Genomic DNA, 26,611 nt, shown 5'->3' with positions numbered 1-26,611 from the left:
TGAGGTTAGCAATGTCATGCCTGACTTGATCACCATAAATGTGCCAGCAATGATGATGAAGGATGAGGAATGAAACGAGTTCATATGTTGCCTGCTTTTTCCCCCCTCAATAAACCAAGGCATTTATTTCTGTATCTGGTGATAGATATTTTCAATGTTGATATCTTTTTTAATTCACTAGGGCTATATAGCGTGCCATATACTTTGCAGGGGCTACAAAAAAGACTGTCTGCGCGATGAACACATTTACCATTTGTGTGTGTGTGTGTGTGTGTGTGTGTGTGTGTGTGTGTGTGTGTGTGTTTGGGACACGGTCACTTATGTGCATGGACTATATAAAACCAATGCCCCTATCTGCGTAGAGACACTAAATCCCACAATGACAGGTCGAGCTAGGTCTTTATATAGCTTTGACATTACAATTTGGTAAATGGACGGAAAAAGAAGCTGTATCAAATCAAAGGTGTTTTTTTCTGAGAGAGCTCTATTTACATTTATACATGTTCTCTTCACGTCTCGACTACTTTGCTGTTTCGGACGTACAATCAAACTATTTGACATTTCAAGCCTTGATTTGAAGCATTTTTGACTTTGTGGGAGAAAACCAAGTAAAACCTCTCTCGGCTTTCTCTTTAACAGAGACCCGTTCCTTCTTTGTCGCCCGAGGGTCTTGTGTTGGTGAACAGACTGCCGTTTTATGGATTGTAGAGCATTCCAAGTCCATTAAAGTGCGATAAGGAGTTAAATCAAGTCTATTCTACCCTTTGAACATTGTTTTTGATCATCTCACTGTCATGAGATCAAAACGCATCAGATACATACATATGATATGAAACAGACAGAATTAGCTTCACGATTTTTTACAGTTGTCATGTCCCTGCAGTAAAGCAGCACCAGTGCTATGTGCAAAAAAAGTTACCATACAGCCCTGTTAATAAATGTGTGTTTATATTTATAGGATCTGTGTTATGGCACTTGCATTTCCACAAAGTCGTTCATCTCAGGGAACAGGGAAAAACAACCTGCTCGACAGTGTGAAATGACTCAAGACCTGACTTATTGTGTTTTGTATGTGCCCGAGGAGCTTTAAGTGGCAATGATGGGGTGTCGAGGGCTGAGGCTGCAGTGTCTGAGTGGAGAGACGGAGGGAAGGATGTTGAGTTGTGGAGGTCTTTAAAAAAAAGAAAAGAAGTCCGGGCAGGGAATCGCTGAAAGGGAGACTGTGTTAGAGTGAGGGATCTGTTCAAAAAATGAAATCAGTACCTCATCACATAAAAAAGTATTGATTAATGCAAACATACATATGTGCAGATACGCAGACGTCTTTCCCAAAATGGATGATGTGCTCTTTTTTTCCCTCCTCCATTTTTTTAAGACCTCCTGTCATCTCCCACGTCAAAACCAATGTGTTTTCTTTCTGCAAGTGAAACCCACCTTTTCTCTGCCGGCTTAGAGCAGCTTATATTAGAGATGTAGAAACCAAAAGACAAATGGGAAACACATCTTACAATACCCCAGGCAAGGAGGGGGAGAAAGAGCGAGAGAAGAGGGGGTGGAGGGTGATGGAAGTCTCTCATATAACAGCTGCCGACAAAATGTGGAATTCTTTCTCTTTTCTTTGCTCGCACACCTAATCGTGCCCGGGTAGACAAAAACGTCCACAGTAGGATCTGAGCAGAGAGAAGAGGGTTCATGAAGGGAAAAGGAAAAAAAATATATGAAAAGTCAAACGTCACCATACCCTTTTGCCATAAAGCACCTGGAAATTGCCTCAGTGCTGACCTTTGCTTTCTTGCTTTATAACAGGGAGGGGAAGTTGTAAAAAAAAAAAAAATCCTCCACAGAATAATTTGCATATTGTACACACCATTCATTCTAAATCTTAGGTTCACAGTCTACAATAAGCTTCTATGCAATATTTATGATGTTGAAGTGTAGTGCATTCATCTGGAGAAGAATGGAAATATTGTCTGTGGTTTTCCAGACCATTTCCTCGGCTCCGTACGCTGACAAGTGGTTCACCGTTCACTGAATCCCTCCCATGAACAGCAATGGTTCGAAGCTTGATTAAAAGTCAATGCAGGCAAAGCAGATGAACGGGGTTGTATTTGAAATAAAAGTTTTCTACCTTCTTTAATTGTCACTTGTTAAACACTCCACTAAAGCTGCCTGGGCCACAATGGATGCATGTGGAGGGCGTAATCAAAATAATAATGAAAAACCTGTTAAAATAAATGACTGGATTCAGGCGGGAAAAAAACCTAGAGTGCTTTTACTTTGAAAGAAGGAACAGGAAGTGTTGCAAATATATGTGACATATTATGACAGATTATGATGTTTGTGAAAACTGTGGTGAAAGACCTTTTTCACTGTCTATTCTGCTTTGAACCATGCATGGAGAAAATAAGCGAGACCCTTGCAAGATGCTGATCTCATGAAGCATGAGCACCAAAATGAAAAGCAGGATGTTACGCAACACGTAATATCTTGACGCTCACGCCTCCAGTGTGGCCCGGGCGTAACACCACAATTCTCTACTACAGAAAAAAATCTCTAAAAATGTTGTTTCTTGATTTTCCTGCCATCTGCATGGATTAAGAACTGGTGAGGACATGTAGAGTAGTTATACCCTCGGTGTTTTACCACAACATCATGTCTGTAGCCATCACGTCCACAGGACTTTTACGGACTGCTCCGTTTAAACCAAGTTAGCTGGAAATGTTAAAAGGTCAGTCAGCCATTTCCAACCAACTCTTGGAGGTGAAATCTGTCAGAGACAGACATTAATCAAGAATCAAGAATCTAAAACCAATCCAAAACTCCCACCCTTCACCATCCCTGTATTTAATACTGTCCACTCACCATCCTCCGTCGGCACGTAGACATTGAGGTAGAGGCAGTCCTCGCTCTGGTTCTGGATGTATCCGGCTGCCACATCCAGGTTGTCCGTGAACCACACGGGCAGCATTATCTCTGGCAGCACCCCTTGTACGTTCTGAGGGCACACTGGGGCAAACTGCGTGGCGTTGCGGATCTCCTGCCAGGATCCCGGGGCCTCGGGCGGCTGAAAGCGGCGGTCGCCAATGGGTGCCGTGGCGTAGGGCACGCCCAGGTACTGCTCCACCGGGCCTAGAATCTCATTGTTCAAGTCTTTCTTTACACCTCGGAGCTTGCCATAGTTGGTGGTGACTATGGGGTGCTTGGAAGGGTCCATCTTCTGACTCGAGGCCAGGCTGAAGAATAGAATGAGGCCTAGCGCCCCCATCAGGCACCAGTCTGTTACAAGAGTCAGGGGGCGCGTCCTGGACGACAAACCCCGCCGACTTTGTTTGCTTGGAGCAAGTGGAAGGGAGTACATGACTGGATTCATACTGTTCAGCCACCTGCTTCCAGTCTATGAGGGAATGTGGATTAAAACCAACAATGTGTTAAAGCAGAAGAGATGGATTAAAACAACAAAAGCAGACAGGCCCTGAAAGACTAAAAGGAGCCTTCTTGGAGGTGCAATCGCCAGGAGCGCTGAGCGGAGGTGATGTGAAGGACACAGCAGTTGTTGGGGTACAGTAGGGTCCACAGGGTGCTGGAGAAGGAGGTGGAACCTCGGTCTGGGTTCCAGGTCAGTGCTGGTTCTGAGTGATGGCGATCCGTAACGCTTCCCCAGCCATGGCTCTGTTACGTTCCATCCCTATTGGTCTTCTATTAGCCAGATCATTTGATTTGATGTTTTTTCACAGCCACTGAATCCTGCAGAAAAAAAGAGAGAGAGGGAAAGGAGATTTAAAGAAGGTCGGTGACACAAAGAGAGAAAAACAGAAAACAAGAAAAGGTGGCAAAGGGTGGGGGGGGGGGGGGAACAGAGAAAGATAAGCGCGATTACAGCTTATCTGAAACAGAAATATATTCCATTGAATGTTGTCAGCGCAACACTTTCTCTTCAACCGTTGCCAAGGAAAAAAATATTTCCTGAAAGGAAAAAGCAGCGGAGATGAAATGACACCAAGTCAATAGGCTTCACTTGGGGAACATTTCATGCGGTGATCAATGCGTTTTGCCTCACGTCATTACATCACACTGTGAAAAACAGCAGCTCCGCACCGTGTGGAGTCATGAAACCCTCACGTTTGACTTCCTGTGGTTGATCTCACCTGCTGAAATCTCATGTATGCTCCATGTTGACTGCACACGTCGACATGACTCCTTTTTCTATTATGCATGAAAACCCCTGAATCAGACTTGTTCACCTTGTCTTGGTCTGACCCGTGCGAGGACATGCACCGAATCCCTCCTGGCAAACTGCCTCCCGGCTTATTCCTGACATGCACACATCACACAACGCTAACGCTGATGCCTCAATATTTATCGACCCGCTAATTCAACCACACTTCACACTTTCAAGATTCGCAAATCATTCATCGTATCAACTTCACTCTTTGCACAACATCCGTCCCGCCATCATTTTGATAATTTATAATATATAAAATACTCGTCGTAATAAATAATAATATTATAAAAATATTAAAATAACCATGTGCAATATTATTCTGTTTTTCTATATTTAATATGACTATTAATGTGTAATGTGTTCTTTTCATTGTATTATGTTCAATATCATATGCAATACTCCATTTAACTTGTTCGCATTATCATGACTTACTCCCACTTAAGTATTAGTTTACTGTCTCATGTAACTCAGTTATTTAACTTATTTTAATTTCATTTCTAATGTTATTTCTATGGGGCACTGGTTCTGCATTAACTCTGTATACAGTTTTTATTGTTTATCTTATCTTTACTTATCATAATTTATTTTTTATTTCACGATATCAGACTGAAAGACATTCATGGATGTCACAGGTGTTGATCTCCATCCTGGCAACAACATTCACAGAATCACTGCCTCTTTAGCAGTTTCTCTACAAAATAAAAGCATGATGTACCCTGCCCGTTTTGAAGTGGGAAGTAGTAGTCAACATGCAATTTATTAAAACATAAAACTAGTTAGGCTGAGTAACTATAGTGTTTTTCAGTTTCAGAAAGAAAGCTGCAGCCAGCATTACCACAGGCCCGTTACAAACATCCAGGTGTAGAGGATGAAGACGAGTGAGGATGAAGACGAGAAGCTTGAGATTAGGGTGAGCCTTTCACTGCCCGGTAAGGTCAATGGTCAATAATGGGCGTCCGTAAGCAGCTTATAACAGCCCTGGACACTTTGCGGCAGCATACAGCGCACAAAGACGCACACACATGCACGCAGTAAGCCTTAATTGACCCGCACATGAGCGAGTGGCACCGCACTGTACGCTCATTCATGTAATCTAGTGCGGAAATGTGCAAATCCTCATGTAACAGACCCAGAACCAGATATGCAGGAGTCATGGCGGAGATTAACATTGTTGGGTGGTGTTACATAACGGTGCAGGACGCAGACGCGAGCAGTAACAATGACTGCACTGTGGGGAAAATAAAATATCCAAATCAGAAAATCTCGTGCACTATTTCGGTCTTATCTGATTGTTAAAATTCACCATCACCTCTTCCCTTCTTTCACGCTCCCTCCCGCTTTATCACCGTGCTATAATTGTCCCATTTAAAGTCATCATTAACCGTGTTATTGCGTGGCCTGCATCCACTGAAGCGCCTCCATGTTTTTGTTGTCCCCCCCCCCCCCCTTCTCCCACCGCCAATAAAGCAATTTGAATATAAAAGTATGCAAGTTAAGATTCCTGAGGCAAGACGGCACATAATTGGAGCGTATAGGTTGATGAGCGGGCGAGCGGTCTCACACACAACGGTGGGAAGAAATAAGGAGATACATTCATGTAATAATAAAGTTTCCTCGGCACAGAAAAAGCTCTTTGAGGGGAGGAAATACTCCAACTCATAGGGAAAAGCGTAGCGAAAACAGATTTGTCTTCGTTTAGAGAGCGGTAATTGCGAGCATGTCCGTACTGGCGTCTGAAATGGCTCATTGTCTCCTCTCGGCACAGTGTGTTAAGCCTTAATATATTGGTGCCTGCCTTTGTTCCTCTCAGTGTGGACTTTGTTGTGCTGCCCACGCACCCATGTGTGTGTGTCTGGGGCGTGCATCCTCTCGTGGAGGAGCGGGCAGCGCGAGGCGTGCTCTAATTGAACCAGGGAGAGTCTGCAGGGCCGGGCCTGCTTTGCACTGCACACAAGGCCGAGCCCTCCGCCCACGCGGACGCAGGCACGCACATCAAGAAGTGGGAAAATGGGAGATAGCGGAGCGCAGATGAAGAAAGAGTGGGGAGGGAAGGTGCGCTGATAGAAAGAAAGAATGCAGACGGATAGAAAACGGGTGCAAGGTGTTAATGAAAAGTTTAAGAGTTGGCTTAAAACCTTCCTTTTTGTTAAATCTTATACTTGGAGCTGGTTCAAGTCGGCCTTGGACCTGCTGCTATAGGCTTAGATTGCCAGGGGACACATGACACATGGAGCCTCTCTTTCCTCCTCTCCCTCTTCATCACATTAATGTCTCGTCATTACATGTAACTGACTTGACTCCTTCCCAGAGGTGCTTTATCGCTGCAGATTAAGAATCACAGCTTGCGGACACATCGTGGGTCTTGGTGGCAGCTGATCATGGATTATGATTACAACTGGATTGCTCGCTATACAATATGCCTACTCGCATATGCAACCATTATTGGCGATACCACTATCATAACAGTTGTCGAAGCTGCTCCCTTCATCTCTTTATCTTTTCTCCCGTATAAATACTTCAAGCATTTATGATAGACAGTCTTTTCTCATGAATGTTGTAGATATTGTTATTTTGTTGATGTGCTCTATTACATCTATTGTCCCTCTGTCCGTCCTGGGAGAGGGATCCCTCGCTTGTGACTCTCTCTAAGGTTTGTGGGGGTTTTTTTCTGGTAAATAAAAGTTTTTTTTCCAGGTAGTTTTTCCTCATTCCGTTTGAAGGTTGAGGGCAGAGGATGTCTCACCTTGTTAAGAAGGATTCTGTATCGTGCTGGCTGATCGTGATAATAATAGTGGATCCTTTATCGTGTTGGCATCTGATAATGGTGGTGACCACGATCGAGGTGGCAGCTGATGATGGATCCTAATGGCGGCAGTGGACAATGACTGTGGACTATAGTGGCGACCGATCTTGATGGTGGATCATGATCGTGGTGGCTGCTGACCATAGACTATGATTACAACAAGACTGCTTGATATATAGTATTTCTCCTCAGATACTCGACCATTACTGACAATAATCCGTCAATTCATTGACCTTCAGTTATGCTTCAAAATGTTTACCCTTATCAATGCTGCTAAAACCTTTATCTTTCTGATGTTCTCCTTTACACTTGACATCTATTGCACTTCTATCCGTCCTGGGAGAGGGATCCCTCACATGTGGCTCTCTCTGAGGTTTCTACCTTCTTTTTACCCTGTTAAAAGGGTTTTTTAGTATTTTTTCCTTACTCTTGTTGAGGGTTAAGGGCAGAGGATGTCACACCCTGTTAAAGCCCTATGAGACAAATTGTGATTTGTGAATATGGGCTATACAAATAAAATTTGATTGATTGATTAAGCTCTATAAGGCTAATTGGTGAATATGGTCTAAAAATTGTGATTGACTGACGCTCAGTCTCTCTGGGTTGGCTCGGACCCTTCAGAGAGACCCACACAAGCCAAGATCCCTGGTAAAAAACCCAAGTCCCCAGCAGGCGTAAATGTGCCTGAATGGGTCCACCAGAATTTCAGGGGGTGCACCTAAGTGTTTCACTGCTAATTGGCTCAATTGGAGGACATAATTGGTCCAGCTTTGCTTTGAGCAGTGGGAGAGCTGAAGTGATTGATGAGGCAGAAAGGGAGAAACGATGGGGAGCTGAGCATGGCAACGCCGCCATATAGGAGGCATCCATGGCAGTGTGTGTGTGTGTGTGTGTGTGTGTGTGTGTGTGTGTGTGTGTGTGTGTGTGTGTGTGTGTGGGGGGGGGGGGGGTATTTGGAATGCAGTTAGCACACACTTTCTTGTTTACAGATTTTAAAAGGAACAGGTTTTCCAGAAATACTGTATCTGTGCAAGCACGCAGCGCTATCACACACGTGTACGCTGATGCACACTCATCCATGATTCATGTCATCACGCAGGTCGCGCGGTGGCAGACCGTCAGTATGAACCTCATCTTCCGCAACTTTCTCCATGCCGCACTTTGTCGCTTGGCATTTCTCATCTGAACGAGCACCGTCAGAAAACCTCTTGAGGACAATGGAAGAAAACATTCTATTTTCAATCCTTGACCAGCGTGTTTACTGCAGAGTGCATCGCTACAGGCACTGTGTGACTCCGCACCATTGAGGATGAGCACAAAAAAGGTGCACAACAGTGGTAAAAATGTTTTTCAATGACTAAACATTATTCAAATCAGATACACACACCGGGCTTTGAGCAGACATTTGTATCTCCTACAACGAACAGTCCGCATGCAGAGAGGTGTCTGGTGTCATGCTTCATGAATCTGGAAGTTGCTAAAACCTGCAACCTTTTGCTCTCTTGCAACTCAGTCAGCCGCTCGTCTATTCATCTAAGCCCCCCCCCATCCCAATGTCAACCACTTTAATTCAACCTACAAATCTGTCAGCTTCAATTGCTGACCCAAAATACATTCTGCCTGTTAGCAAATTCCAATAGATATTATTATTAACTAGGCTGCAACAGCTAGGGCCAGTGTGTGAATTCCCCTGTGGCTTTCGGGGGAGCCCTATTTTCCGCTGACACAACTCAACGTGTCATACACACGCACACGTGGAAGTGCACGACAGCAAAGTCTGTTGCAGGGTATTGCGAAAAACATTCTGATTGTGTGTCACTCTCTCTGCATGGCATCACTTCCCTGTCCTTACTCTTCTGTCTTACAGCCTCTGTCTGTCTGTCTGTCTGTCTGTCTGTCTGTCTCGCTGTCTCACTGTCTGCCTGCCTTACATCTATTCGTCTGCCTGTCTATTCTTTCCTCTATTTGCTTTACTAGACTGACTTGTTTTGAGGCAGAAAACTTGAAGGAGTATGTTTAACATAAATTTCATGGAGAAAATAAGTTCTTACTTCATTCCGACTCCTTTTGGACGTAAAGAATTTACCTAAATTATTGTTATTCTTCATTTCTTGTCTGAGATGCCCGGATAAACTTTTCATTCAATCGTTTTTTTTGGATTCTTTGTTTTTTCCTCATTTGAGAATCTGAGATCAAAATTGGCTGCTGATAGAGGCAAAGTCGTGCTTTAGTCGTGGTATCAGAACTCAGCCCTGCGATCGAAAAGTTTTAAATGACACCCATCTTTTAAACCACAGCCACAGAACAGCTCTCGCCAGGGATCTGAGGCGTGAATCAGGACCAGGATACATTTTTATCAAACGTGCACTTGTACAGCAGGGATTCCTTTTCTGATATAAACACGAGTCAAACAACTCAAATAACTGACTGATCCACTGTAATTCAACCTTTACAAAACACAGAGGAATAATGCTAATTTCCCCCCAGACGAGGCACAATTTCCATCACCCTGACTGATCTCACGTCATCCTCGACAAACACAGACACGGCCCCTCACATGGAAGATTAACGGCAGCTTAACTGGAGGAAACCTCGGTCACAGCACACGAGTCTCCCGATGCTCCTCACAGCACAGTGAAAAACATGAAATCATAAGAATTCTATGTAATTCTTGCCTTAACATGAGCACTGAGAAAGCCCCCCCCGCCGCCGCCCATGGCGACAACATCAAAGTCTGGTGTCACTTGTGAAGTGGAGATCCACTGAATGAGAATAATTTGCGCAATAAGATCTCTGCTGAGACTCGTCGTAATTAATGAGGGAGAAAATTGTTCACACATATACAAGAGAAAGACAGAATAATAACAACACCTGCAAAGTGATGTGCGGTCTAATTATCCGTGCAGCAGCTTGCAAAGCTCATAATCGTCCATTTTTACTTGGACTGTCGACTGCGAGACTAATTTCGGGTCATAGTTGGTGGTTGTGCTGTCGGATTCTATTACTGCAAAGTGCCGCGCGCGCCCTCACAGCGAGCATCGACACACAGCTCCTCGCAGAGCTTCCCTGATCAATGCCACTGTAAAGAAACATCGGGGCTTTACCCGCTCTTCTGTCTTGTACTTCCATCGATAGGTGGTGTCCCTCTCGTTTGTTTGGGTGACCCCATTTGTTATTTGTTGTGACAGTCCCCCACAGACGACCCTCTTTTTCCCGGGCTGTGGACGAATAAATCCAACCCTGCATAATTAACCTCGCGGCAGTGAGTTGCTCTGTTGTAACAAAGGCATGGTTCATCGATTATCGCACTGAGCAGGGTCCTTCGCGTTCCTTTCCTGAAAGAAGCGGTTTGACCTTTTTTCGGAATTGCACATATTTGATTTCTCGCTGAAGGTTCTGTGAGGAGAAAGGCTTCAGTATAAATGTTCCAACACCATTTTCCCCTTCCTGATGCAGATTCCGATACTAGATTTTTCCGGCCGATGCCGACACCCGATATTTACATGCTTCACATGGCCGATACCGATAATAATTTCACGTTTCTTAAAAAGAAGTTCATAGCCTGTAGTTCATGCACACCTGAGGGTGAAATTGCAAAATATAGGAAGGAAATATGGATGAATTAATATTCCATTCTTAACACAACAACAGTTCTGACTAAAACTTCAAACAACCTTAGGTGGAGGAGGAACATTTCTCCTTTCAAAAGAATTTAAATGAAATATTTTGACATCTCAAATAAGACATGTCAATGTATTAGAAAAGTGATTCAGATCAAATAATGTGCATTCAAAAATAAAGGCTATTATAGAAGACTTAGATATAAACTGACAAAATCACATGGAATATTATGCTAAATAAATAAAAGGAAAAAGGTTGAGGATAGCTTATGTAAGGAAGGTTTATTTATACTTTGGCGTTCATGTCACATAAAGCTCATCATATGGTTTGCATAAAAATTTAAAATAACATAAATGCATTGATAATATCTCTGAATCTTTCATTAAAAAATGAAGGCTCCCATAGAACTGACAGGCTGCTGTCACAATATCTGTTTCATTTTGAAATTGTAAGCTATTTTGTTTAGTTGCTATATTGTGGAAGGTTGGTTTGTGTTTCCTGTCATAAGCAGTGTGTATATATACAGTGTATGTCTGTATGGACTCTTGGGTCCTGGTTCACCCACACATCTTTCAGGTCCTACTTCTCCTAATGCCCTGCAGTATAAATGAAGTAAACCCCCGGCTACAAAATCAACATCCCACCCAAATAAGTCTGAAACTGGAGCCGTGGTCCAGTTTCAGCTCCTGCATGAGGCATCGAAACTCGCCTTCTCCTTCCTACCTTGTAAAAAATGGAAAATCGGTTCTTAATGAAGTGAGGAGGGGAGGATCATCATCATTAGGTGACTTCTGAATTCGCTATTACTGAAGTGTGAGCTGGAATCTATTGAAACTTCTTATTCAAAAAGTGTTGCAGCTGTCACAAATTTGCATTGCTGCTGTCTTGAGGAGAAATATTCGTAGGCGAGTGTTTCACATTTCCCTGCGTTCCCCTGGTGTGTACAGGCCTTCAGGCTGTTGTGTTTGTTCCTCACAGCAGCACTCGGCCTCCATATGGATTCACAAGTTCAGTGTGAAGCCAAAAAAAAAAGAAGCTTTTTCCCCTCATTTTATTTTTTGCAGCGGACAAATCAGCCTGGAGATCACACTCTCAGACACGAATCTATCGCTATTGTGCCACATAGCTTACCCAGTACAATCTAGATCCCACTCAAACCAATCCCACCCAATTCTACTTCAATAAGGCCGCAGAATCACCCACTACGACCTCACCTGTAATTGCTTGCCGCCTCTCCCTCCGTGTTGTGTTGCCAGTCAGTCAGCCAGTACACTGGGATCGACTTAATGATAGATAATAACCTGACATTGCCATGGCGGTGGGTGCAGGCTAATAGCTGGAGTTCATTGAGTGAAAGGTGCTGGACAAACGAGGTCAGGTTAAAAAAGGAAGTCCACATTTATGCAAATGCAAAAAAAGGAAAATACTGTACATGTCAGTGTGCAGCCAAGCATAAACTCACTCACGCACCCACGCCCACAAATGCATTACGCTCATTATCATCTCAAGGCTGTCACCGCCTGACGGTCTCGTTGGGCCTTCTGTCAATCAATTTTAAATTTTTTAAATAATTTTTCATCCCTCTAACTTTCTCTCCATGTCGGAAAGAGGGAAAGTTGGGCCGGAGTTCGACAGATATCGCTGAAGGGGGGAAAGGTAAGTTAATAATATGAAGGCATGCAAAGAGCACAGCAAGCAAATAACATTAAGCTCTTCAGGAAAATTAGAATGGAATAAACACTTTTAGGTCATGGAGTTGATTTGACTTTAGATAAAGTCATGGAAAAGCCTTCGAGTAAAACACTATATTGATGTGAGAGAAAATAGTTTAAGTCTCACTTTACCTCCACAAAACTCTAACTATTTTCTCGCAAATTTAATCAGGCAACATAGATGATTTTGTATTGATTAAGATCAATCAAACTAATCAAAATACACTATTTTATAAAAATATTTGATATTCTCAAAGTGGAATTATATTTTTTGCAACCAGGAAGGTTTCAGTGAAGGATTTCCGGGGGATAAAGTGGAATTAAAAGGACTTAATGGAGCAGAATATAGAGAAGTACTCCAAGACCTGTATACATATACAGATTACATATATAGCCATGTTACCTACAACCATGCATTTTGATACACTGTTGTTAAAAAGCTGAAATCTGTACGTACAGGATAACATTGTTGTGTGGATTTACTCTGCAGCTCAGGAACATGGATTAGTCTTTACAGAACTATATAAGAAAAGCAAGAATCTGTAAAATGACACTAAATATTTAATTTGTAATCATGTAAACCTGTAATTTTTTAGGCATTTTACATATCTTTTAACCCTGTTAATGAAAAAAAAACAATGTAGGATATCAGAAAATGTATTTCTAATTTTTACTACTTTTCTGTAATTTTAATAGATAAAAAGTTGAAGTTTAAAATGCTTATAAATATTAAACACAGAAAGAAAAACACATTTTAGTTGTTATAACTTCCATTAAAGTAATTAGAAGAACAAATTATTGTTAATTGTCAGCTTATCTTTGCAAGGTATTTAAACTTGAATGTCACAATTTGAGAATCATTTGTGAAATGTTGATAAATATGTGAACGTGTTTTTTTATATTCCAAAATAACAGCTTTGAAAAGAAACCCTTTAAGATAAAGACAATTCTTAAATATTTACAGCTCTAAAATCTATTGAATGCATGTCTGTAAGAAACTTTTCTTTGAAACTCTTTCTGAATAACAAAGGCATATTTTTTTCCAGCCATATTGAATAAAATCATAATTGAAATGTACTGTTTTTCTATTCAGCCTTTCTATCGTTTTACATTGAACATTGTCTTCCCTCGCTGCCCGGATTCGATTCACTTCCTCCCGGAGACTACACTGGTCTGACAATGGGGCAATGGAGGAGAATGGGCTGATGGACTTCCAGCTACAACACAGACACAATGGGAGGACGCAGAGACAGAGGGAGGGGGGAGACAGAGGAAGGCGAGGGTGTGGAGGCTGTCTGTAAACTTGTTGACAACACAGAGATGTGCGCACACACACACACACACACATCGGAGGTGGATAGCACTGGCATACGTGTGTGCTGTGTATGTGTGGAGGAGGGGGGTGCTGGGGCTGCGGACCACCGGAGCGCAAAATTGGAAACAATGTGTCAGCAGGAGTTAAAAAGCAAATATTTACAGGGCCTTAATTTGCATTGGGAGCAGTGAGTTTCCGGTGTGGGTCAACGCGTCCACGGCAGAGCTGAGGAACACGCAGGGGCACGGGTGGTAATTAGACAGACAGTGGCAGATTAATCACAGGCTGACAGCAGAGCCTCGCAGCCACACACAAACACATTCACATCAGGCCCGACGCAGCCCGATCACTTAGTCGGGCTCGCGTGGCGAACTGCTCAGGACGGTTTTTTTCCCTCTCGCCCACAGAAGACGAGCGTCTCCAGCTCCGGAGTGCACACCTTCTCTCTCTCTCTTGTGTTCTGCTATTTTAAGACTAACACACGTGCACGGAATCGTAAAGAGCAACTTCCCCTTGCCCGTCGTGCTGCGATTAAATTCGGCTCCCTCCGCCTGCGTCTCAACTATAAATCACTGGCTCTAAATATCCCCGCTCCCCCTTGCATGTAAGGGACAGATCCTGAGCCGCTCGCCAGCCACCGATCATCCGGCGGGACCGTCCAGCAGAGGTCTGCATGGTCCTGCCCCAGGGGGAGGAAGAGCTCCTCCGCATGCTGGAAGGCACTGCCACTGCTCAATGAAACGTGAAAGCAGGGTGTGGGGGCTGCGGGCTGGGGGCTATAACACTTTGCTGATAGCGCCGCCATTAAACGCGTTCCATATATCATAAATATTTTACCGTCTCCTAAGTGGTTTTGACCTTGGATCAGAGTACTTTAGGTTATATACCACAGTATAGGAGGACACAGGCAGAGTTTTAAAACTTTGAACAGTTTCTTCCAGTGGGGATTAAATGGGGTGGAAATGGGCCTTTTTAAAAGGTCTTTCATATGTAATCAAAAAACGACATTACCTTTAGTTTCTATCAGAGAGTGACACTAAACTTCTCTGTAGTCAAACACCATTTGCTGCGTACCCTTTCTGGGCTCTCTGACGTTCCTGAGCAGATTTGTATAAAGTTGTACAACTTGTATGGTCAAACAACTGCCTTCAATGTGCAGGAGCTTTAAAGCGATTGATTTTGCAATGGTTATGCAATGTACATTTATAGTAGTTTAGTTTTACAGTCGTAGCTTACAGCTGCTCACTTGGCGAGCAGAAAGGAACTTGGATTTTGTTTACCGTCAGACAGGGACTCGCAAACTGATAGAGATAAAAAGCTTTCCATCTAAATATTGACAGAGAGGATTAGGAAGGTGAGGGAACTTGTGTAAAGTGACATAAACCTGCAATTTTCCGATTGAGATCCCATCAAGGCTGTAGAGCACACAGATATTGCGACGTCAACAGATTAATCAAAAGTTGGGTCTATTTGTAGAGTGCAACACGACAAGTACCGATCAGGTGGTTGTATTTGCTTGCTTCAACTGCTGATGCCTCTTCCATAAAATGAATTTTTGGTCTTCTATAAGTGACGCGGGAAAGCAAGAGATGGTAACACACTCATTGTTGTGCCTATTCTGCCATTTCCGTAAAGTACTATTATGTGTACTAACAATGAATCACTGAGGCTGGAGAGAGCTGAAGTTCTTATGTGCTACTCAGTAGCCATCTTGGCTCAGGTAAAGTTATTTCAAGCTAACAAGACCAGGCAAGACATACAAATTCAAGTCGAAGTACCATATAAAAAAAAAACTTTGGCTTGCCATGTTATAATTTGTCCTACCATAGTTTCATAATGAACTAAATATGTTCTTTACACTTGTCATAATAAAATAAGAGATCTTTAACTTGCCGTTTTGTTCTGTTGCTTCATTTTATAGCTGCGTGCCACATTATTTGCCACATGCTAGCTTGTGGGCTTGCATTATCGTCCTTTAAGTTGTTACCATCCACGCAGACAACCAGACCTCACAGTTTCAGCTGCAGTTGTGCACGTACTTACAAGTGGAACCTGTTGCGCCTGAGAGCACAAATCTTGCACAAACGTGCACTACCACGACTAGCATAGATTGCATGGATTCTGTATGAAATGCTGCAGAGAGAGTGAAACTAATTTCCTGCATCAACCCGTCGAATCAGTACCAGAATTTAAAGTTCTTTTTCCTGAGCCATACCGCATCCTTCCACCAAGTGTTGTAGTAATTCCCCCGGTAGTTTTTACAAGATCCTGCTAACTAACCGCCTTGGCAGAAGTAATTACAGTTAAGTTCAGGTTAAAAGTGATCAGAGTTATACCAATTGCAATGTACTTACTATGTAGATAAAAGCTTTTGCTAGAGGCATGAGCGTATGCTACAGTGCCACATTAGCTACACTGTAAAGACTATAGTAAGGATTCTATTGGGGAGTATGGCAGTAGCCACCTAAGGACATGACACTGAGAAATTAAGTCAGTGGCGTTTGACTGGTAATGACCAGCTATGAACCTTGAGCGAGGGTGATGTACATTAATATGAATGCCACAGAGAGTGAGAGAGAGGAAGAGGGAGGGATTGGAGAGCTGCCACCCTGATCTAGTTGTCCCTGACAGATGGCCGGTAAAGCACATGAGCAGCTGATGTGTGTGATTCTCTCCCAAACAAGAGGACACGTCAGCACTCGCTGCTTCCCCCTGTACCTGTTGTTGTCCTCATCCAGCTACCCTGTCTATTTTTGTCCTCAATTGATTTAATTCAGTGCCGAGTCAGAGTTTGTGCGGCATCCTGCAGAAGCCAAGGAGAGGACGTGGGATAGATATTGCAAAAAAAGGGCACAGTGAGAAGAGAATAATCCCCAGATCATAATCAGTGTTATTATTGTCAAGTTGCAGCAGCAAAAAGAAATCTGCCTCCTCTTCTCCCCCCTCCAGATCTTTTCTCTACCTTATCTCCCTCCTCATTTCTCTCTCCCTCCTCCCTTCCGCCGGCTATTAATATGAGCGATGAATATTCATCCAGCGCTTTAATCTATAGCTGAGCTCATCTAGAAGAGCGGTGTTTGTTTTACAAGTGGGGGAGCGCTGGAGGAGGAAGATGAGCTCATAAATATACTGTACATGATCAGCAGGATAATAAAGAGTAAATACTGGTTGTTTTTTTCCCAACACGAGATCTGATGTGCATGATGATGTTGGTGTACTGGCAGTACAGTACAGCCTGTTCTACATGAGGCGTGGTCGTTGAAAAAAGGTTGCAATCAAAGGAGAAACCACTAAAAGGGTCATAAAGCAGACATATTTTTCAGCTTTTTTTTGTGTTATAGGTTTTCTTTGTGTATGTGAGGATCTGCAAAGTTAAAAAAGTCCAAAGTGTGTGGTAAAGGAAAGTCTCCACCACGGAAAACACTTCCAATAAGTCTAGTCAGTGGTCCAGCCAATATTTCTGCGGCATCGCGATGTAACATGACATCACAATGTACGTTTGCATAATGCACACCTCGCGGCTCGCCTAGCACGCCCCCTCACAAAGCCGGGCAAAGCAAGAGCGGAGGTCGACTCGTCTTATACACACTGGAGGCAGTTGACCAATCACAACAGAGAGGCCAGCTGGTCAGTCAAAGTGGACTGGGCTCCTTGGGATTGGGAGGGAGGCTCCTTGGCTAGACTGTCCCATTCCCATTCCTTCAAAAGTGGCTGACAAATGCGAGATGAAGTCTCCAAGGGGTGGTTCTTTCCCGGCCAAACCTCTCCCATGATTCACCGCACTTTGGTGAGGGAGCGTTTTTCAAAAGAGGTAATGGCACCGGCAAGTGACGAGACGTACAGTGCTTAAGTAGTAGGCGACAACTCAGTCAAACGGCAAACGGTAAACATGTTAAAAAAACAAGGGGGAATAAACTTCCTCATCGTGTCCAACTTCAGGTCAGTTGCTAGGCAACAGCAATGAAGGTGGGATGAGCTGGTGACGCCGATCACACAAAGCCTCTGTAGACCAGATCATCTAGTTATGGTTCGACCTTCACGGACAACAGAGTCCTCCAAAGGATGCATTCCCTGAATTGAGACACGGCTAATATCTCAAACAAAGAAATAAGGATCCATTTGTGCAACTGGTTAGCACTTGTATTGTTAAGTATGATCAGGATGCTTTTATTTCTGTGTCTGGCAAACACTATACTCAGGTACATGGGCACTAATCCACTATACTTGATATCCTTCTCAGTATCTATATTACCGTTTGTGTGTATACAAGTGGTGAAGGAAGTAGGGACTGAAATACCTGCAGGTCTGAGTGACTGAATGAGGTCTGCCAGTTTGGACTGGCGGCAGAGAACAGACAGACGGCTGCATCTCTTCAGCCACTGCAGCACTCACTGCCCGCAAAAACTTTTACTGTCTCCCTGCTTCTCCGTCACTCTCTCCTTCCGCGATGTCTCTCTGCTCGTGCTCTCTTTTCATTCGACACTCTCTCCCTCCCAGGTTCCAGCTCAGACAGTTTGCCTTTCTCTGCTCCGCTACAGCTCCTATAATCTGTTCCCTCCCCATCTGCCTTTCTTCAGCCCCTGCTCCCCTGCTGCTACTGTACTTCAATCTGTGCGCGCGTGTGCGAGTCTGAAGCATGTTTGAGGTGTCACAGCAGTGTGGCGCGGCACAGTGGGATGTCGAACGCCGCCACCTCCGCCTCTCTCTCTCATCACTCTTTTCTCTCTGCTTATCTCTGCATCTAAGGAATCGGCAGCCTTTGCCAATTGGGTCCTGAGGAAATAATAAGGTGCCAGCGGAGAATGGCGGTGACTGAAGACAAGTGAGGCGTGAGCATGAGGAGGAGGAGGAGGAGGAGGAGGCCTGAGAGACTTGTTCCACTTGGTGTTTGGGAGGGGAGGCAGGTCACACTTAATCCTTGGTGGCAGAACACCAGGGTAAAGGTGTGTGAGTGTATGTGAGTGTGTGTATGTGTGTGTGTGTGTTGGTGTGTGCATGATGCCATCTTGACACACATCCCCATTTATTTTTCTCTGTTTCTGAACCTGCATGTTGCTCCCACCTCTGGGATCCAAGCTGCACTGTTCCCGTGCACCAACTGGAGCAATTACAAGCAAAGGGTTTTCACGTCCGCACGTGTGTTTGCCTCTCGTTAAGCTTCCACATAAGCACCCAGAGACACAGTGCGGTGGAAAAAAGTAGGTTACGCTGGTTTATTTTTCTTCTCCAATTCCCTCAGCCTCTCAGTTTTGTTGGCCCTCACTCCTCCTTTCCTTTGCTTCCTCAGTGCAGAGGCATGAAAAATGAATAAGACAGTGCAGCTTGTTCGATCCCCTCACAGCCCCCTGCCATAATTTGGGATGGGAGGGGTGGGGGTGCAACGAGCAAAACCATAAACCCAGTTTTAAAAGACGGCGCAGATCCTGGCGTGGCCAGGGCAGCCATCGAGCCTCGATTCTGGCCCGCTGCTTCTTTTTTTTGTCCTGATTTTAGGCGGTTTCCTTCGTTTTGCCTGTACTTCAGCTCTCCCTCCCTCCCTTTTTCTCCCCCGGGTGCAGTTTCCACCAAGATATATCCCACACTCAATACTCATCTACTTTTCTCCTAAATCTTGGCGCCTGTGTGTGTATTGCGAGTCCCTTTTAGTGTGTGGGCAGGCAGCAGCAGCCCTCTGACCACAAGGAGAGGACAAATCCTCTGCTCATAAAGCCATAATCTTTATAGCTCCACGACAAGAATAATTGCCCTTTCAGGCCAACAGTAGGCGCTACCACGGACTATAAAATATGACTTCCATATTTGACTGCGTAGTTTAAATTGACAACTTAATTACTCCGCTAAATAATTTGTTTGATGTAAAATCTAAGCTAAATCAGTCATTCCAACCTTGGACCATATGCTAGTCTGCAGAATTGTGCCAAATCAAGACTGAGCAGCACCAAGTGCTTGACTGCAAACACTTCCTGGTACAAAACCGAGCGCGATCGCCCAGTCTCAGGGACAGCAGCCACACAGACGCAGTCCGAAGCACCCAATGACACCACTGAAGTCGGGGAGTGATCCTGGATTATGGCTGCTGGCCGCTCAGAGGCTCTGTAATTAATTACAGCGGCCAGTAATAATTAGGACTGGGCACCAGCGAGTGCCTGCCACAAAATTTGGAAAACTGGCAGCTGATCTGGTATCCGTCTACGGCCTCTGAGCCTTGCGGGCGCCGCCATGCCACGCTAGCACCTGCTCTCAAACTGCGGCATCTAACAGCTTTCAGTGTGCGTGTGTGTTTGTGTGAGTGTGTGTGTGTGTGTGCGTTTGGGTGTTGGCAACATGGCTGGGTGACACAGGCTGTTAGGAGGGGGAGGGAAGAGGGGCACAGTGTGCTCTGACAGGGCGGTTGATTCACAACAATACACTAGCGTCAGCCACTATAGGCTCTTGGGCTCGGTGAAATGTGGAACTGTGATTCAAATGTGATAGCCTTATGACTGGAACAAAGGCGCTTCAGGGCTCGACATTGAGGCCCAAGTGGAGTTTTTGTGGGGCTAATGGAAGAGAAATTTACTTGCCCCGCTGGACAAGTTAAAAGTCGTAAACAAACGGACAAAAAATAAATTAATAACAAGTCCTCGCGTTATGTGCCACTCATTCACGGCCATTCCCTCCCTCGAGGGTTCAGACGTCTGGAAGCTCTGTACATTTTCAAAAACTCCCGACTAAAATTAAAAACTCATCTCATTCTTTGAGATGCAGAGTGAATTCAGTGAATTTACTAGTTCTATTCCAACCGCCCAATGTCAAACAAAGTTGAAATGAGTATTAAAATTAGCTACCACTACACATTTCATTTTTACTGCCAGATTATCCTAATGTTTGCACGTAATATCAATTGTGTCGGCATATCATCTTTTCACTGAGACAGACCAAATTAGAGAGAATCAAGAAGAGAGGATGATGGAGATGAGAGAAGAAGAGTTCACTGCAAAACTGAAATCTAAGAAATATTAAATATCTTAAATCAAGGCAATATGGGTTTGTCTTTAAATTTTCTTTTGAAGCTTGTTTTTACTTGTTTTAAAAATCATGACGAGTGAAATGTTCTCGTTCTGTTAACTTCTATAACTTTCTTAGTCCCTAGTAATGCTATTCATGTGTCATTTACTGACCTGAGCCCATTCAAACAATGTGAACCTAATTACCACAAAGACTGTGGAACCCATAGGCTCAAATTTAAAAACAGCACAAAGGTCTATCATAATGTAATTGTATTCTTACATTATTGTATAACAAACACATTTATCTATTCTCATTGACCTCATTTAAAATCCAATTTCCACAGGTCTTAAAATTTCAATGTAGATCAGGGAAATCAAACTTGTCCTACAATTCCCCAGGGAAAGCGTTTTTGGACCTATCTATTACTAAAACCCTGCATACAGCCCAACTCTCACCGCTGATATTTAGTTTAATAAATCACTAGTATGTTCAGAGTATCGATTTGAAAGGAATGTCTTTTATCCAGCTCAGAATGCCTTGATTGGCCAAGTATACCAGAGAGTAAGAACTTGTCCAAGTGCCAGGTAAAGCACCAAGAAGAGGAAACGTCACAACTGTCCACAGAGAGAGAACAGACATTTGTGAACAGCCACTGAAGACTGCTGTACTTTTCTCATTTCTAATTTGTCATACGAATTACAATCACGATCATTCATTCATTGAAATGGATGTAGAAACTCTCTTACATGCAACCGTCACGCGGCTTTTTATGGCGCCTGTACCACTAATTCATCACATATACCTCACTGCGGTAACAGCTCAATCATCGTAATTAAACGTCGGAAGGGTGATCAATGATTTAGCTACCGAGCTCATTGTGAAAGAGACTTTACAAAAGGCTCCATAATTCAGAATCAAACGAACAGGGAAGGATAATGGCTCTGTAATGTAAACAACAGGAACGATAAAATTGTTAAGACTGCAAAATAATCAGGGAAAAAAACTGATGCATTGTCATTTTCACCCTGACGAGTGACTTTTGATCCGAGAATTGTTAGAGGCAAGTTTACTTTTCTAAAGGACGAGTGTCCTGTGCATTATAACACATGATGTGTGTGCATCTGCAAAGGGACTGAATGCATTTCATCATTTTTTATGAGCCAATACCCACGGAACAAAATGTATTTATTTCAGTATTTATAACCGCCATGAAAATAGCCAATGAAAAAAAAACCCAGTAGCTTAATATGCAGCTTGCACATCTGCACACACTTCAGTTTACTCTCATGATTCCATCTGTACATTTCATTATGTGAAGGGCTCCTGAAACCCACTGGCACTTTTGCTTGTAACCTGTAAACCCGTCACATCTCGGGCTGCATTGTTTTTATGCCTTCTTTTATTCCCATTGGTTTCAGCGTGCCTGCTTCTTGTTAGTGCTCCTCCAATCAGTGGGAGGAGGCAGATTATTCAGATCACTTCTCTGACAGGGGAAATTCCAACATTTAATTTGCGCACACAAGTTTTTATCACCACTTTCTCCGGATCAGAAAAGAGCGGCTGGATTTCACCTCGTTCTCTAAACGTACCGTCCACACCTCGACAGCAGTTTCCCGAATTCCCGAAAACATCCAGTGCTAATCACAGCACGTTTAAATCATCCCCTCTGCCGCTCTCCCCCTCCCCCTGACTTTGTTTTCCTGCCAATCTGTGTGAGATCCCCCCCCCCCTCCACGACCCGACCGCCCGGGCCGGGCTCACCGGCATCTGGCAGGAGCTTGCTCGAAGGCACGCGGGGCGCTCATTAGCATATCACTCTCCTGATGTGCTCGCAGTCACGAGGGTGCTCATTTGTTGTGCTCATTTGTTTTGCCAAATCAGGAGCTTTGTTTTGTTTTTGTTGTGCTCTTTTTTTTTTGCGGATTCTGTTTTTAGCCCGTTTATAGCTGTGATCCCACTGTGGTGTACCAACTGAGGGGAGGGGAGCGGGGGGGGGGGGGGGGGGGGGGGGGGGGCGACCCAGAGACATTTGGAACATTTGGTTTGCTTTGTGAATGCTATTGTGCAATAGTGTAATTCAGACGGTGCTCGCACAGCACTGCCTTCATAACAAACAGTGTGTGTGTGTGTGTGTGTGTGTGTGTGTGTGTGTGTGTGTGTGCGTGTGCGTGTGCATATCAGTGTGAGCATTATGCCTTTACCCCGCCCACTCACACATGGCTACCTTCTGCTCCAGATAATTCAGCCAGGACTCGGCCCCATGTTCACGTCCTACAGCCACGATGGCATCCCAGTATACACAGTGCATCTTAACACACTCTGCTATGGAGATTTCCGGATCAGCTTTGATTTAATTTAAAACAGACAGAATCGAAGCCTGACCCGGGAAACTTACCTATGATCATTTCAGTTGATGCTCACAGTGATGTGTGAATTACTGCTTCAGATTTCAATACTGTTCAGTATATAACTGATACTAGACTAATGGGTGGCTGGTATCTACTGTATATTTATATTTTGATCACACTAAATTAGCGAAAAACTTTAACGGTAATTTGCAGTTTGTATTTATTTAGCGCTTTTCTAGTTTTGATGACCACTCGATGCCCTTTAGACAACGGTTTTGCCATTCACCCATTCCCACAGTGTATCTATGAGCAGAACAGATAGCATCTTTATCACTAACACACTGCCCGCACATCCATCTGGGGCAGTTTGCTGTTGAGAGTCTTGCCTAAGGACAGTTTGGCATGTGGAATGGAGGAGCCGGGGATCGAACCGCTAACCTTTTGGAGAGTGGAGGAGCATCTCCTGAGTCACAGCTGCCCAAGGAAGGCAGCTACATTAAATATGGCAATAAAGAATTGTGATCAAGATGAAAAAAAACATCTGTTTGTCTATTTGTCACTGCTCTCAGAGGACACAGCTATTCTTTGGCCCTAATATGTTGCCACTTACAGTTCATATTCTCTATTAGATAGATAAAATAGCCATTTTTTAAAAATCTGTTAACGCAATTCAATTTGTGCTTTAACACGGCACAATATCTACGTATTTAGTAGATATAGAATTTTATATATTCTTATAATCAGGGGGAAAGTGTAAGAATCAATAAACAGATTATAGATGTTGCGATAATGAAACGTCACTTTCTCAATAAGACGAACCTTTCTTCAAAATTAGTGCTTAGCTGCAATCTGCTCACAGAGCTTTTCCAGTCATTGCGTCTGAAAGGAGAAACCAGCATGTTGCATCCTGTTCTCCTGTAAACAATACATCGCTCTATGAATGAGCTAATAAAAAAAATGAACCAGGATTACAGGGATCAGCTTTATATTCAGAGTAATGATCAACAAAGCTGAGTGCCACTGGATGCAAATGATAACTGCAAGATTAATGAAGACGTTGCACCAAAACATCAACTTAACCGGTCATATAATTACGGTCAAATAGAAATTAGATTTGTGTGTTGAGAACTAGGTTTTTTCGTTTATTGATGTCAACTTTTGCCTGAGGATAAAGTGATACAGCAGGAAATGCCAGCGACGCAAAAGGTTAAAAGGGAGAATCTTCCAGCTCTCAATTAAAAACTTTAAGTCTGCAGCTCATGGTAATTAATGTATGACTCGGCTTTAATTAGCAGGGAGACTGCCTCACATTAGTCACTGTCATTCATACTCTACTGCAGGAATCCATACATTTAGGACTGGCTCTGAAAGTCTGTGTGGATTGGTCGGTGTAACTTATACACAGTATGCACCCGAGACCTCTGGGTCACCAGAGCACTGCCATGTGTGTGTTTGGTTAAAAGGCATCATTCGGTTTTAGGTCAAAGCTGGGAGGGTGTGTGTTTACACTTTACATGTCTAGCTGGGACAGAATGTGTGTGTGTGTGTGTGTGTGTGTGTGTGTGTGTGTGTGTGTGTGTGTGTGTGTGTGTGTGTGTGTGGACTGGCGCTGAGAATAATTAACTCCGGTGACCTGGTCACTGCAGGGATGGGGCAACCACTGTGCCTGAAACGTCTGTCAAATAGACTGGTCATCACACTCCTTGGGCAGCACCCGATGAAGGGGATCCTTCACACACACTTTCCCAGGAAACACACACGCAGAAAAAAAGAACATACTCACGTACACACAGCGAGACAGGCAAGCCGAGGCGCATAAAGAACACACATCTGTCATGTATTAATTAACACATTTACCACCTCTGAAGGCTGAGTACACACACACACACACCCTATCACACCTGTAAAAATGTCTCAATAGCGCTCTACACTCAGCAGCTATATATACACATGTACTTGTCTGCTTAGTACACTTGGCACACACTCATTCTCACCATGCTGCAGAGACAGTACGGATGTGCTCACACGCACGCACACACGCACACAGAGGAGCATATGGCGAGAAGCTGGCTGTTCGTTAGCACCCCTGACATCTCTGACAAATTGACTCCTTTATGTGAGTTGAAGTGTGAGGCAAGGGAGGGGGGGGGGACACGGGGGGTGTAGGGGTGGATCGTCTCATTCATGCGGTCCGAGGGCGATCGGTGCCATTCTGAGACGTGCACATGGACACACACACACACACACATACACACACCTGTGACATCACCAGCATTCGAAGAAAAAAGAAAAAAAAATACCTCGCTTCTTCTGCAAGGACGAGCTAAGATGGAGGAGCTGCAGAGTGAAGGAGGTGAGGAATGAGCAGAGAGGGGTGTGTAGGCTGACGGGAGGTAAGGAGGGATGGAGGGCAGGAGCAAATGAAGGACAGGAGGAGAAGAGGAGGGAAGATGTCAGAGGGACAGAGTTTGGAGGACGAAAGGAAGCAGGGAAAGCGAGGGAGCGAATAGAGAGAAAGTTGATGATAAAGGCGCTATTGAGAGGGAGATTGACAGGGAGAGAGCGGCAGGGATGAGCCGGAAGCAGTGAATCCATCTCAGCTCCGTTCACTGCATTTCACACACACTGGCTGAAGCTGGGCCGGACCACCCTGGCAGACAAAATCACTTGCTTTCAGCTTAGGTGAATATCCTACACAAACCTTGTTTCACTGTTAAAGGTCGTTTTTTTTGGTCGCATACCTCTCTGAGCGGAGACTCGAGTCTTCACTGAATGAGCCTCGCCAGGGGAAGTGAATGTTTTATTTGCCTCCTCGCTCTAATAGAATCGGAAGGTTCGCGCAGAAACACTTCCGTATGTATAGCCGTGCCCTTATATTATATTAAATAATTCAAGTTTGATATTAATTTCAGATGATAAAGTGAACGCTTTTGAATTTCAAACGTCTGATCAATTTATCCAATTTAACCATTTGGGGGGGGGGGGGGGGGTGTTGTACTTTTTGTACTTGTAGAAAATGCTACATTTGTTTCTGATGCATGATGTGCTCGAAATATGTTTGCTTGATTGTTTGATAGGTAGGTTTTGGATTCGCAGAGCACGATGCGTTTCATAATTGTTCATGGATCTTTAGACATTTGTATTTGCTCGTTTGTTAAGTTTGAGCAGGAAATTATAGCCGACTCACCCTGATAATGTAGACGGGTTATAAGTACCTGGTTTTGGAATGAGAACGAGAGTGTCTGTTGATCTGCTGATGATCTCATTTTCCTCTCATAATGGGCTCAGCTGCCTGCTCCCTCGCTTTGTGCGCCTTAATCTCGGTCTTGTTTGTAAAATGGGATCTTCTCTGCACCTCTGTGCTGATGACAATAAATTTGAGTGTTAGGAAAAAAAACAACAACAACCTGAAGAAGACCGAGATAAATGAGACAGAGGAAATGGATGGGGAATGGGACAGCCTCACAACTCTTAACTAATTCCTTCAGTGGGGGACAACACAGGGAGCATGATTCATATCCGGCATTATGAAGAGAGTGATGAATCTACTGCCGTCGGGAATGTAATGTCTTCAGCTCGCCATAAAGGAGGAGTATTTCC

At 43.9% G+C, this 26,611-nt stretch overlaps 1 protein-coding gene across 3 annotated transcripts in view; it reads right to left on the bottom strand.

Moving 5' to 3' along the window:
* nlgn2a (neuroligin 2a) overlaps nt 1–26,611 on the bottom strand; it is a 165,409-nt gene that overhangs the window by 97,355 nt on the left and 41,443 nt on the right. For 2 of the 3 annotated variants that reach the window (XM_034615433.1, XM_034615435.1), the window contains exon 2: nt 2,863–3,744. In XM_034615433.1, the coding sequence (XP_034471324.1) occupies nt 2,863–3,370 (508 nt within the window). In that variant the 5' untranslated portion in view covers nt 3,371–3,744. Of the gene's footprint in view, nt 1–2,862; nt 3,745–24,644; nt 24,801–26,611 lie in introns of those variants that run through there. The other variant, XM_034615434.1, reaches the window with a different exon arrangement.

Source organism: Hippoglossus hippoglossus, chromosome 18, assembly GCF_009819705.1.
Source record: "Hippoglossus hippoglossus isolate fHipHip1 chromosome 18, fHipHip1.pri, whole genome shotgun sequence".
NCBI classification, from domain to species: Eukaryota; Metazoa; Chordata; class Actinopteri; order Pleuronectiformes; family Pleuronectidae; genus Hippoglossus; species Hippoglossus hippoglossus.
Note: the sequence above shows the minus strand (reverse complement) of the source record. Positions and strands in the feature narration are given on the sequence as shown.